The sequence below is a fragment of the Schistocerca americana genome, chromosome 8, assembly GCF_021461395.2.
Source record: "Schistocerca americana isolate TAMUIC-IGC-003095 chromosome 8, iqSchAmer2.1, whole genome shotgun sequence".
NCBI classification, from domain to species: Eukaryota; Metazoa; Arthropoda; class Insecta; order Orthoptera; family Acrididae; genus Schistocerca; species Schistocerca americana.
In genome coordinates, this window is record NC_060126.1 from 324,644,739 (window position 1) to 324,659,717 (window position 14,979).

Sequence of the window (14,979 nt, forward strand, 5' to 3'; positions counted from 1 at the left end):
TCAGGTAATGATGACAGAGCCACTGCTAAAAGAGTAAGAAACATGAAAAATGTAACAGAAGAAAGAACTCCATCTTCCCGCAGAACTTTATCAGATTTATAGGATCCTCACAAAATATTTGTATTTATTTCTAAACACATTTCGTTCTCCACCTTAAGCATAAGGAAATGTGGCTGGTATATACAGAAATATTTCAAAATAAACGGAATAAACAAGTGTTAATGAGTCATAAATTGCGTTTATAATTGATATAAATAAAGCTAAGTGTACGCATCTGCAGTGCTACAGCATTTCTAATTTTGGGAACATTTTTTAATTTTAATAACGTAAGAAAACTATTTTGTCGCTGTATTGTTTTCTAAATTTGGTACTTTTGCAAAGTGCCCTCCTAAAAATCGTATCAACACTACGAATAGCAGATATGAATATCAATACCCACTGGACTTCAGCTTGCCGACCGGTTGTTCATCTGACCCAGCAATGCGTAGTACGAGTAGGAAGCATTCACCAGCTGCAAGGGATGAGGCGAAGAATAAGAACATTTTCAAAGGAAATTCATAACAATAACAAATATTTATTCTAGTTGAAACGACGTAAATCTTTGATTTTTTTCGAAATCAGAGAACTGAAAATAATTTTTGCACACACACACACACACACACACACACACACACACACACACACACACACACACACACACATATATATATATATATATATATATATATGGTGAGTCACCTAACGTTACCGCTGGATATATCTCATAAACCACATCAAATACTGACGAACCGATTCCACAGACCGAACGTGAGGAGAGGGGCTAGTGTAATTGTTTAATACAAACTATACAAAAATGCACGGAAGTACGTTTTTTAGCACAAACCAACGTTTTTTTAAATGGAACCACGTTAGTTTTGTTAGCACAACTGAACATACAAACAAATACGTAATCAGTGCCGTTTGTTGCATTGTAAAATGTTAATTACATCCGGAGATATTGTAACCTAAAGTTGACGCTTGAAACCTCCGACGTTCAGTTGCGTGTTGTAACAAACACGGGCCACGGTCGGCGAGCAGCATCTGCAGGGACATGTTTACGATGACGACCGTGTTAACGAGTGTGGCTGTAGTGCACTGTTGTGGTTTGGTCTAGCTGTCGCAGTGTCCGCATGTAGCGCTTGCTGCTATTGTTATTCTGCATTCGTCTCCGCTCGCAGACCAACTGTAGTACACCGTGTTACTAGATGTCTGTGATAGTGTAGTGTAGTAGGAACTGTGACCATGGTGTATTCGAACTCTGAAAAGGCGGAGATCATACTCATCTATGGCGAGTGTCGACGAAATGCAGCTGAAGCCTGCAGGGTGTATGCAGAACGGTACCCGGACAGAGAGCATCCAACGTGCCGCACATTGCAAAACATCTACCGCCAACTGTATGCAACAGGTATGGTCGTAGCACGCAAATGGGTCCTTAACAGGCCCGTCACAGGAGAAGCGGGTGCAGTTGGTGTGTTAGCTGTCGTTGCCATGAACCCACACATGAGTACACGGGGCACTGAGAGAGCCGGTGGACTGAGTCAAAGTAGTGTGATGCGCATACTGCATCGTCACCGCTTTCACTCGTTTCATGTGTCGCTCCATCAGCAATTACATGGTGATGACTTCAATCATCGAGTGCAATTCTGTCAATGGGCATTAACAGAGAATGCGTTGCAGTTCTACCTTTTTACCGATGAAGCGGGTTTCACAAACTATGAGGCAGTGAATCTACGGAACATGCAGTACTGGTCCGTGGACAATCCTCGCTGGCTCAGACAGGTAGAGCGACAGCGACCGTGGACTGTAAATGTATGGTGCGGAATCATTGGCGACCACCTCATTGGTCCTCACTTCATTGCAAGGGCCCAAACAGCTGCAATAAATATCGGGTTTCTACAGAATGATCTGCCAACGTTGCTCGAAAATGTCCCACTGGAAACGCGTCGACGTATGTGGTATAAGCATGATGGTGCACCTGCACATTCCGCAATTAACACTAGGCTGACCCTTGACAGGATGTTCGACGGGCGTTTCATAGGACGTGGAGGACGCATAAATTTGCCAGCCCGTTCTCCTGATCTTGCACCTCTGGACTTCTTTCTGTGGGGTACATTAAAGTAGAATGTGTACAGTGATGTGTCTACAACCCCAGAGGATATGAAACAACGTATTGTGGCAGCCTGCGGCGACATTACACCAGATGTACTTCGGCGTATACGACATTCATTACGCCAGAGATTGCAATTGTGTGCAGCAAATGATGGCCACCACATTGAACATCTATTGGCCTGACATGTCGGGACACACTCTATTCCACTCCGTAATTGAAAACGGAAACCACGTGTGTGCTAATGTACATGTGCGTCAGTGAAAAAGACCAATAAAAAGGTGTTAGCATGTGGACGTAATGTGCTGTTCCAATCTCTTCTGCCCGCAGCTCGTGGTCGTGCGGTAGCGTTCTTGCTTCCCGCGCCCGGGTTCCCGGGTTCGATTCCCGGCGGGGTCAGGGATTTTCTCTGCCTCGTGATGGCTGGGTGTTGTGTGATGTCCTTAGGTTAGATAGGTTTAAGTAGTTCTAAGTTCTAGGGGACTGATGACCATAGATGTTACGTCCCATAGTGCTCAGAGGCAGAGCCGGTCTCTTCTGTACCTAAGGTCCATCACCGTTCCCTTTGGATCCCTACGTAATTCGGTGCTCTTTGACACACACGATCGAACAACGGAGGAGTGGTATTCAAGCGTCATCTTTAGGTTACAATATCTCCGGATGTAATTAACATTTTACAATGCAACAAACGGAACTGATTACGTATTTGTTTATATGTTCAGATGTGCTAACAAAACTAAAGGGGTTCCATTTTAAAAAAAACGTAGGTTTGTGTTAAAAAACAGACTTCCGTGCATTTTTTTATGGTTTGTATTAACCAATTACAATAGCCCCTCTCCTCATGTTCGGTCTGTGGAATCGATTCGTCAGTCTTTGATGTGGTTTACGAAATATATCCAGCGGTAATGTTAGGTGACTCACCTTATATATATATATGATGGTCCATTGATAGTGACTGGGCCAAATGCCTCACGAATTCGAAACTTGTCTATCTTGAAGGGAGAAACCAGATGGCGCTATGGCTGGCCCGCTAGATGGTGCTGCCATAGGTCAAACAAATATCAACTGCGTTTCTTCAAATAGGAACCCCCATTTTTTATTACATATTCGTGTAGCACATAAAGAAATATGAATGTTTTAGTTGGACCACTTTTTTTCGCTTTGTGATAGATGGCGCTGTAATAGTCCCAAACGTATGGCTCACAAATTTAGACGAACAGTTGGTAACAGGTAGGTTTTTTAAATTAAAATACAAAACGTAGGTACGTTTGAACATTTTATTTTGGGTGTTCCAATGTGATACATGTACCTTTGTGAACTTATCGTTTATGAGAACGCATGCTGTTGCAGCATGATCACCTGTAAATACCACATTAATGCAATAAATGGTCAAAATGATGTACGTCAACCTCAATGCAATTGGCAATACGTGTAACGACATTCTTCTCAACAGCGAGTAGTTCGCCTTCCGTAATGTTCACACATGCATTGACAATGCGCTGACGCATGATGTCTGGCGTTGTCGGGGACGTCTGACCCGGTGGACGTGCGGACCATGGTGCTTCGACGACCAATCCACCTGTCACGAAATATACTATTCAATACCGCTTCAACCGCACGAGAGCTATGTGCCGGACATCAATCATGTTGGAAGTACATCGCCATTCTGTCACGCAGTGAAACATCTTGTAGTAACATCGGTAGAACAATACGCAGGAAATCAGCATACATTGCACCATTTAGATTGCCAACGATAAAATGGGGGCCAATTATCCTTCCTCCCATAATACCGCATCATACATTAACCCGCGAAGGTCGCTGATGTTCCATTTGTTGCATCCATCGTGGATTATCCGTTGTCCAATAGTGCATATTATGCCGGTTTACGATACCGCTGTTGGTGAATGACGCTTCGTCGATAAAGGAAACGCGTGCAAAAAATCTGTCATCGTCCCGTAATTTTTCTGGTGCCCAGTCGCTGAACTCTACACGACGTTTAAAGTCGTCGCCATGTAATTACTGGTCCATAGAAATATGGTATGGCTGCAATCGATGTTGATGTAGCATTCCATATCTAACAGGAAATGGGGGTTCCTATTTGAAAAAACGCAGTTGACATCCGTTTGACCTATGGCAGTGCCATGTGCGGGCCAGCCATAGCAATTCTAGACGAGTTTCGTTCTTTGTAGTTTTTTTTTCCTTTGATGCTTATTTCGTGAGATATTTGGCCCGGTCACTATCAATGGACCACCCTGTATATACAGGTCGGTCAGAAAATGTCTGAAGCGCTGGTCGTGATGTTGTAGGGCAGATTGTACTGAGACACAAATGTTAAGAAAAAAATGCGATACGTTGCGCCGTTTCCGAGTTATTTAGCATTGAAGTTAGCCAATCGGGGCGTCGCGCACTCACATTCAAGCGGCCTGCCAGGGGCGGTGTTGCCTAACGAGTGCTTTGTTTGGTTAGCAGAAACTTGAATTCACGCACGCAACGACCTTATTGGCTAACTTCAATGCTAAATAATTCGGAAACGGCGCAACGTATCGCATTTTTTTCTTAACATTTATGTCTCAGTACAATCTGCCCTACAACATCACAACAAGCGTTTCAGACATTTTCTGACGACCCTGTATATAGCGGGTGTAAATTTAAGTTCACAAACCAGAATAACTCGAAAACTAGGCTTCACACGAAAAAATGTGTAGAGTTAAAAGTTGATTATTTTCGAGGGGGACATCTGATGGTGGGGGTGGGGCGGGAGGCAACTTTAAAATTTCAAATGGGAATCCTCATCTTTTATTGCAGAATCAGATTCTACATAAAAAACTACGTACATTTTGTCTTAAACATTGCCCTTGGTTCTTGGTAGTCGGCGCTGTAATTCAAGAAAATTAATGTTCTCATACTTGCGTGGAAAATGGTTATGGATAAATTAAAAATACTTATTTATTTCGTAAATTTTGATTCGCTGGAAGTAAAACTCTCCCTCTCTCCCCATAGGGTGGGGTTTGAGAAAGAGGGAATAGAGTATTACAGATGTTGACCCAAATATTAATTTGCCGCAGATTCGGAAAAACGGCGTCTCTTACCTTTGGAATGCTGTAGGTGGAGGGTACGGCTACAGAATTAGGTTTACTTAACAAAAAAAGCGAAATGGAATGGTGTGCATGAGATTTACAAGGGAGGAATCTCTATGGAGAATTTCATAAATATCATCAACTACGAAGATCACCAAACAAATTCTTCGAATACATGTGAATGAGCAGACGAGCATTCGACTATCTCATCAATAAATTATACAAATGCTTTTTACACGATCAAGAACTTTTAACAACCAATAAATGCTGAGGAATGACTATTACATGACTAACTACGATAAATACAAACATTAGTACACAGATCGATACCACCAGACAAAAGTTAGTTGTGGCGTAGAGGTTGTGTATACATTTCGTGATCATGAATGTGGAAAAAGTACTGTGATCGAATCTGGGCCGTTGTTATATTTTTACTGATTCAGTTACAATTCTATGTCCTAAGTTATATGTACACTGTTTACACTGCATCGCTAAGTATATTTTTAAAGTCTTGCCAAAGAACTTAATCTTCACACCTATTCCAGTATATCACAAACAATTAATTCCTAATAAATTACAATGAACCGTGAAATTTTACAGATATTTGATGTTGCGAGCGTAATTCATCAGCAGTCAATGTTAAGGCCAAGCGTTTCCATTACTGTAAATAGCCTGTAAAAGTAAAGCTTACAAAATTTTTGTAAAGAAAGTCAAACTTTTTGTTTAATGATTTGTCTGAAAGTACACTCCAGGAAATTGAAATAAGAACACCGTGAATTCATTGTCCCAGGAAGGGGAAACTTTATTGACACATTCCTGGGGTCAGATACATCACATGATCACACTGACAGAACAACAGGCACATAGACACAGGCAACAGAGCATGCACAATGTCGGCACTAGTACAGTGTATATCCACCTTTCGCAGCAATGCAGGCTGCTATTCTCCCATGGAGGCGATCGTAGAGATACTGGATGTAGTCCTGTGGAACGGCTTGCCATGCCATTTCCACCTGGCGCCTCAATTGGACCAGCGTTCGTGCTGGACGTGCAGACCGCGTGAGACGACGCTTCATCCAGTCCCAAACAAGCTCAATGGGGGACAGATCCGGAGATCTTGCTGGCCAGGGTAGTTGACTTACACCTTCTAGAGCACGTTGGGTGGCACGGGATACATGCGGACGTGCATTGTCCTGTTGGAACAGCAAGTTCCCTTGCCGGTCTAGGAATGGTAGAACGATGGGTTCGATGACGCTTTGGATGTACCGTGCACTATTCAGTGTCTCCTCGACGATCACCAGTGGTGTACGGCCAGTGTAGGAGATCGCTCCCCACACCATGATGCCGGATGTTGGCCCTGTGTGCCTCGGTCGTATGCAGTCCTGATTGTGGTGCTCACCTGCACGGCGCCAAACACGTATACGACCATCATTGGCACCAAGGCAGAAGCGACTCTCATCGCTGAAGACGACACGTCTCCATTCGTCCCTCCATTCACGCCTGTCGCGACACCACTGGAGGCGGGCTGCACGATGTTGGGGCGTGAGCGGAAGACGGCCTAACGGTGTGCGGGACCGTAGCCCAGCTTCATGGAGACGGTTGCGAATGGTCCTCGCCGATACCCCAGGAGCAACAGTGTCCCTAATTTGCTGGGAAGTGGCGGTGCGGTCCCCTACGGCACTGCGTAGGATCCTACGGTCTTGGCGTGCATCTGTGCGTCGCTGCGGTCCGGTCCCAGGTCGACGGGCACGTGCACCTTACGCCGACCACTGGCGACAACATCGATGTACTGTGGAGACCTCACGCCCCACGTGTTGAGCAATTCGGCGGTACGTCCATCCGGCCTCCCGCATGCCCACTATACGCCCTCGCTCAAAGTCCGTCAACTGTACATACGGTTCACGTCCACGCTGTCGCGGCATGCTACCAGTGTTAAAGACTGCGATGGAGCTCCGTATGCCACGGCAAACTGGCTGACACTGACGGCGGCGGTGCACAAATGCTGCGCAGCTAGCGCCATTCGACGGACAACACCGCGGTTCCTGGTGTGTCCGCTGTGCCGTGCGTGTGATCATTGCTTGTACAGCCCTCTCGCAGTGTCCGGAGCAAGTATGGTGGGTCTGACATACCGGTGTCAATGTGTTCTTTTTTCCATTTCCAGGAGTGTATGAAAAAAAAATTAGGGAAACGTTTGGTGCACCTCATTTCCTGTTCATGATTTCGAGCACCATTCAAAGGCACATAGAACGTTTCTCTGATCTACTTATTTCTTTTACGCAAATCATTTCATAAAATATTTGACTGATTTCTTTCATTTTTAACTTCAATTTTTATTCAGAAAGCATGATATTACTGACTCCTCGTTTGCCTACCTAACGTACTTGATTCGAAGGAAGCGTTTTTGACATTTAAATACCGCAAAAAGGTATCTTTTTATATGCAAAATACTTAGGTCTTGAACAGATGAAATTTTTGACACATCATTTACATAGCTTGGCAGCAGCTTCTCGTGATATATTTTTCCTCATTTTATTAATTAAGTTTTCGTGAACTATCCAGATTACTTTCAAGCAGTTAAGTATTTTCATGACACTAGACCTCATGCTAGTCACTATGATACCCCGATTACCTGTTTCTCTCCCTCTGTTTGGCTATGAAAATTTGACAAAAAAACCTCATGGTGTAAGTTACAGAGAATCTTGTTTTCGCTCTGCTCAGGCGTTTAAAAAAACGTATCGAGTGTTAATCATATGATTAAATAGTCATTTCTGCGTGTTGTCATTTCCAAAATTCATCGTTTCGAAATCTTGAACCTTTTATGAGATACGACGATTTTTACGACCACTTGATTCCCGAAGCGCAGGAAGAGTTCGGACGCGCCGCGAGCGACCCGTCCGCGGCTATAACAACCAATATCTCATGAATGAAAAGAGATATCATTCCGGTGTCAGCATTAAATATAATTTAGATATAGTGGTTACATTTCATATGCAATAATGTATGACCTTAACTGAACTGTACGGAAAGGGGATTTTACATCTGCAAATTCTTAAATATTTCGTGCAGTCATGTACTCAATTTCGTGCAGCACAGTAACTATGACGAATAACGAAAATAAATTCAGACCTTTATCGTTTAAAGATACCAAGCTATAGCTTACGGAAGAATCAATTTTTTCACCTAATAGTTTCCTTAAAGTCGGATGTTAAGTAATTCATAGCTGCCGTCGCGTCCGCTCCACTGCTTTGCCGAGAAGACGCGTGGCTGTCGCTCTCTGTCGCGCGTGCTGCAGCGACAAGATTCAAACACCTTTGAATTCAAACGTCGCCTGCAGTGGGAGACAGGCAGCGAAACAGATGTCGCCCACGTAGGACACTACCGTAACTACACCTGCGGTTGTGTTTTGTCGCCTGAAGCGCGCACTATCGCTCGCTTCTGTCGTTCACGTAGGACACGGCCTTACGAGGCTGTTTGCGACAACTTTTTATCGAACATCGTCAAAGGCGATGAAACACGGATTCATCACTCCGAACCAGAAAGAAAACAGTTACCCTTGGAGTGGCGCCTCATGAATAACAGTGAATATTTTGCAAGTAATATGTAGAAACTGGTAATTCTCTACAAGAGTGTGTGCATTGCAGGTACATTATTTACTACAATGCAAGGACAGAACGTGTGCGTGCGAATTACTTACTCTCTGGCTTGCTCTCGCTGTAGTTTGTTTAAGAACAGACTGCAAGAACGTCGCAGCAAATCCGTGCCTTCCCGGGTTAATCTAAGTTCACGAACAGGGCTTAATCACACAGAGCACTTTTGAATTATATAAAAAATCGCCTCCCATTCATAACATACATGTTGCTTAAAAGTATACTTATCAGCTTGTGATTGATAAACGCTCATTTTTTGGACCAACTGGATGAAGAAAGCCAGAGAAAGGCTTTTGAATAAAATGGAAGAAATATGTCTTCCATCAAGAGGAGACACCTCTTCACAATGGATATTTTTACTATAGAGAACTGAGGGAATTTAAGAACGATGTAGTGCTTTATCAACGTATTCATCAGATTTGCGATTCAACCACTGACTTCCATGTCTATCCAAATGTGTGACTGGTTAACTTTTGCATCGAATATGTTACGATGGTTGTAATATTTTGTAGATATTTTACAAAAGCACGATGAGGATGAATCGCACATTCTGGTAAAACGACTGGCAAAATCCCTTATTGTTGAAAGGGATTCTGTAAAAAAATAAAAGTGTAGTATTGGAATAAAATTGTGGTCATTCCCTAGCAGTCCGAAACATTTTCAGTTTGTCCACGTTTCTGGACGTAGTAAATCATACACAAAAGAACGTGGTTACTAGAATCCTGAAAGTAAAACTATGAATAATTTTCTGGTGGAATAGCCAACAAATAAGTTAAGTTTTTCATAAATACTTTAACAAGAGGTCCACAGTTTGTACAGAATTATGAAGTTACATAAATTTTCGTTTTTTTTTCTGGATTATCAGCCCAATGACTATGTATCTCACACAAAGTAGATAATGGTAACTGAAGAGAATTTCACAGTCCATGATCGCTGAAACAGCATTTTATTAGATTACCAGTTTCAGCAAGGCTACGATGTCATCATCGGATCTGCAAGAGGTTGAACAGAAACTGATAGTAAAATATTTTACGGTCATGATGACTCGATACAATGTCGTGTAACACAACCTATAGAATTGTAACATACCTTATACTTTAAAATATTACAATATATTATCCCTCAGCGTTGCAAGTCGTTTCATATTGCATATACACTTCAAACTGTGATGAAAATCACTACAAATCTCTATGTCAAATGTAAAATTACTACGCACAGACATAAACATAACTGCACAAGTGTTCGTGTTTACCACCAGCCGGCGACTGACAGAGAAGGGGTATATACACAACGACCACTATGTACGTCCACTAGGTCGCAATGGGCAGTGGACTGCATTTTCATCTTGTATACGTTACAAAACATAGATACATAGCATATAACTGTTGATATATTATCAAGTATCATTTTATTTACATTTACATACTATCCAAATCAAAGAAATATACAATGTGGTCAAAAGTATCTGGACACCTGGCTGAACATGACTTACAAGTTTGTGGCGCAGTCCATCGGTAATGCTGTAATTCAATATGGTGTTGGGCCTCCCTTAGTCTTGATGACAGCTTCCATTGTGGCAGGCATACGTTCAGTCAGCTGCTGGAAGGCTTCTTGGGGAATGGCAGCCCATTCTTCACGGAGTGCTGTACTGAGTATCGAGGTCGATGAGGCCTGGTACGAAGTCGGCATTCCAAAACATCCCAAAGGTGTTCAATAGGATTCAGGTCAGGATTCTGTGCAGGCCAGTCCATTACAGAGATGTTATTGTCGTGTAACCACTCCGCACAGACCGTGCATTATAAACAGTTGCTCGATCGTGTCAAAAGATGCCGTCACCATCCCCGAATTGCTCTTCAACAGTAGAAAGCAAGAAGGTGCTTAAAACATCAATGTAGGCCTGTGCTGTGATAGTGCGATGCATAATAACAAGGGGTGCAAGCCCCCTCCATGAAAAACACGACCATACCATAACACCATCGCCTCCGAATTTTACTGTTGGCACTACACACACTGGCAGATGACGTTCACGGGACATTCGCCATGCCCACACTCTGCCATCGGATTGCCACGTTGTGTACCGTGATTCGTCACTCCACACAACGTTTTTCCACTGTTCAATCGCCCAATGTTTACACTCCTTACACCAAACGAGGCGTCGTTTGGCATTTACCGGCGTGATGTATGGGTTATGAGCAGCCGCTCGACAGTGAGGTCCAAGATTTTCAACCTCCCGCCTAACTGTCATAGTGCTTGGAGTGGATCATGACGCAGTTTGGAATTCCTGTGTGATGGTCAGCATAGATGTCTGCCTTCAACTGTCGGCGGTCTCTGTCAGTCAACAAGCAAGGTCGGCCTGTACGCTTTTGTGCTGTGCGTGTCTCTTCACGTTTGTACTTCACAATCATATCGGAAATAGTGGACATAGGTATGTTTAGGAGTGTGGAAAACTCGCATACAGACGTATGACACAAGTGACACCCAATCTATTGACCACGTTCGACGTCCGTGAGTTCCGCGGAGCGTCCCATTGTGCTCACCCACGATGTCTAATGACTACTGAGGTCGCTGATATGGAGTACCTGACAGTAGGTGGCAGCACAATGCACCTAATATGAAAAACGTGTGTTTTTGGGGGTGTCCGGATATTTTGATCACATAGTGTATTCAAACATGACGAGAAAATTGTTTTAGACAGGTAAACACAAGTGGTGTTGATACATCATTAAAACTTTTCTTTGTAAATGATGATTTACTTTGTAGATAAGATGTAAATGAAGGTAGTGGTCATATGTACCTCTTGATTTACATTATGTCGTTGAACGACATGGACCACTTATACGGACCCTACGATTTTTGAAAAAATATAGATTATTGATTTGGATATATTAAGTGTATTACAGAGCCTTTGAAATTCTGTAATAAAAGACAGTGTACTCTTTCATAAGGATACATTGTTCTTAAAATTTGTTCCATGTTTCGATATGTTGCTTATATTTATGGTACTTCCTATATAAATTCCAAATACAAGTTAAAATCATTTTAATTTTTATATTTTTATGAGACAGATTATGATGATTGTCGTTCAACACACATTCACACCGAGTAACTTAAACAATGGGTGACATATGTGATGCAGATGAGCATTGTATTTCTGTTGTTAAAATTATATAAGTTTTGTTACTGTTTCTTAATGTTGAGCTTTTTATAATATTGTGTGCATGGCATGACTTTTTGAAAAATATATAGTAACATGTATTGTCTAGCTATTATGATGAGAAAATCGAAATGTAACTATAGGCATTCAGATGTACATTACAAGCACGACACAGATTACCCCACAACACTGATATACATCCTTGAAGATAACTTTCTTTTTAAGCACTTATTTACATGTAAAATATTGAGAGCCTAATAATTTCTTTGTTCTCTACTATATGTCAAAAGTATTTTTATCCTACTTAATTTATCAAAGTTATTACTTTAATTGTATATCAAATTTCGGTATTTTCTTATTTAGATTGTATATTAATGAAAATAAAAATGGTCCTTAATAATGTATTAACAGATATATGTAATTATAGATGTATGTTTTGTGCTATTCACAAGATGGCAATCCCCTCATATGCTACAGTGCCACCTGATGAATGTTCGATGTAGTCATAACGTTTACACCATTCCTCTGTCAGTCATCAGCTGGTGGTGAACATGAACACTCCTATTTGGAGCGATACTGTTATGTTTGTGTATAGTAATTTTGCATTTGACATGCCGATTTGTAGTGATATACATGAAAATGGGAAGTATGTATACAATGTGAAACGCCTTGCAACACTGGTGAACAATATGTTGTAATGTTTTAACCCATAATGTATGTTACAAATCCATAGATTATGTTACAAGACGATTTATCAAGATATGATATAATTACTGAAAAATATTTTATGGAGAATTTCTGTTCATTCTCTTGCGAATCTGATGGTGGCAGTATAGCTCCATCGTTAGCAGTCATCCAATAAAATATGTCTTACGTGATATTGGCTTGCAGTGTTTTCTTTAGTAACCATGCATTGTACCTCGTCCCCATACTGACTATGTCAAGGATATACAGCCTTGCTAAGTACGAATTGTAGCAGCTATAATGTGAAATTGGTTTAACTGTGATCAGTGCATTCCCTACTCAGTCATTCTATACAGGTATTGGTGATACACTATTATCAAGTATCGGTATTCACTAAGGAGGGAATTACGTAAATGTATTTGCAGCTTATGCATTCATGTACGCAGCCAGACGTAATTTGGAGTTTACATGTAGTTTTCAGAGATATCGATAACTTGAAATTGGCATTAAGTTAAAAGTCCGGTAATTGTATGAGAGTTAAGAACATTTATCCAATAATCTCCACCACATAAAGGGAAACTTACGCTAATAAATTGCGCTGATGAGAGACACAAATGTGCAATGCAGCAATAGTGCCTCTACATACTAACCGAAAGAAAGGCTCCCCTGTTGATCGGGTAGATATATCCAGCAGTTAGAAGGAGTGGTTTCTGGGCGCGGCTGATGAGGATCCTCATGGCTCGCTTGAAACGAGGATCTGCATCCACCCAAGAACAGCAGTACGCTGCAGTCGAAACCGCATCTGCCTGTTGACATCGGAACACTGATAGTGTGTATCCTGTAACCTCTACTGCAGAGATTGCTTTTCTTCCTTATAGATGGTTATTGAAATACCCAATACATTCTGCTGAGAAAAGTATTCCTACAGCTGCAAACTCTACGCTCATAGAAGAAAGGGAATGTGAATAGTAAATACTTGCCAGCTAGCTGCAGACTTAATCATTAATAACTCACGTTCCTCGGACAATAGACGGCACATAGTGATGAACTTAGTCAGCTCTGGAGGTAAGCAGTGTTATTCCCTTCTGGGTGAAATACTCTCAGTAGTCATACATTTACCTTTGATTAGGGATTGCTCCATTTGCATCTGCACTTGCTAGAACAATAGATTTGTTTGGTGGTTCTACTTTGAGGCATACGTATTTCTTCTTTACCGCTCTGCACCTACATAATCTTTCTGTGATATCATACCATCATCAAAGGATTTCATCTAATTTTACTGTCAAACGATAGGTAATTGTTGATGAGCACTTATATGCATGCTCATCAATTTTTTGTGCATTTTACTCTGTTACTGAATGTTTATCAAACTAAGAAAAGGACTTTTGCATCTTGATATGGGGAAAACTCTCTATGACAAAGATTGCCGGTTAATAATACTGTATCTGGAGACTATCAGTGCAGTTTGTCTGAACAAGTATATCTAAACCAGGAAGTAGAGGTCGTGTCTTACAGTAGTTGCTACATTTATAAATATAGAAATTTTCTAAATAATTAATGCAGGGGATCATGAGCAGAGTTTCGTTAGGCAGAACTATTTATTAGTTAGTCAATTTCATGTTCCATAGATCATTTGTACAATAAATCATAAAAGTGTCAGTTTACACTCACATTGGTAATGAATTTCTAATTATGGTTTTATACCACTGGGTAAGCGATGAGAAACCTTTGTTACAGTACTATGCATCTATTTTCGTGCTAACGACGACTTTAATGTGGAGCAATGAATGTCTTTTCTTGTCCTGGGATTTTAATTATTACGTCATTGTTTCTTTAGAACAGAAGTTGGTTATTTTCAAAGAGCTTATTCCATATGACATTACTGAATGAAGTGTGGAAAATGTGGAACACGGAATATGCAAAGTATGTTATCTTACTAATTTGTCTCTCTCCAAGATCTGCAATGCTTCTAAGTGCAGATGTGACTAAACTTAATAGTTTTAAAAGTTGTAAAACGTTCTTTAATAGGATTAAAGCCTCATTAATAAGTACACCTAAAATTTTTAAATTTTGTATGCTATTTATTATATCCTCAGCATATGTTACACTTATCATTCTTCTAATTCCCCTAGGTGTGTAGAATGAGTATATTGTGTCTTTTTAAATTTGAGCATGAGACCATTCACGGATAATCACTCAGTTATACTGTTAAGAACCCTGGTTACCATTTCTTCTGTTTCTGTATGTATACTTCGACTGATTACAATACTA

At 41.2% G+C, this 14,979-nt stretch overlaps 1 protein-coding gene across 1 annotated transcript in view; it reads right to left on the reverse strand.

Annotated features, from left to right (window-relative positions):
* Positions 1–384: 384 nt before the first annotated feature.
* The window catches only part of LOC124546009 (odorant receptor Or2-like), a 52,285-nt gene continuing 37,690 nt past the window's right edge, over positions 385–14,979 (reverse strand). Inside the window, exons 4-5 of the mRNA XM_047124980.1 lie at positions 13,359–13,514; positions 385–511 (exon numbers count right to left, since the gene is read on the reverse strand). Coding sequence (XP_046980936.1) covers positions 446–511; positions 13,359–13,514 — 222 coding nt within the window. The 3' untranslated portion in view covers positions 385–445. The remainder of the gene's footprint in view (positions 512–13,358; positions 13,515–14,979) is intronic.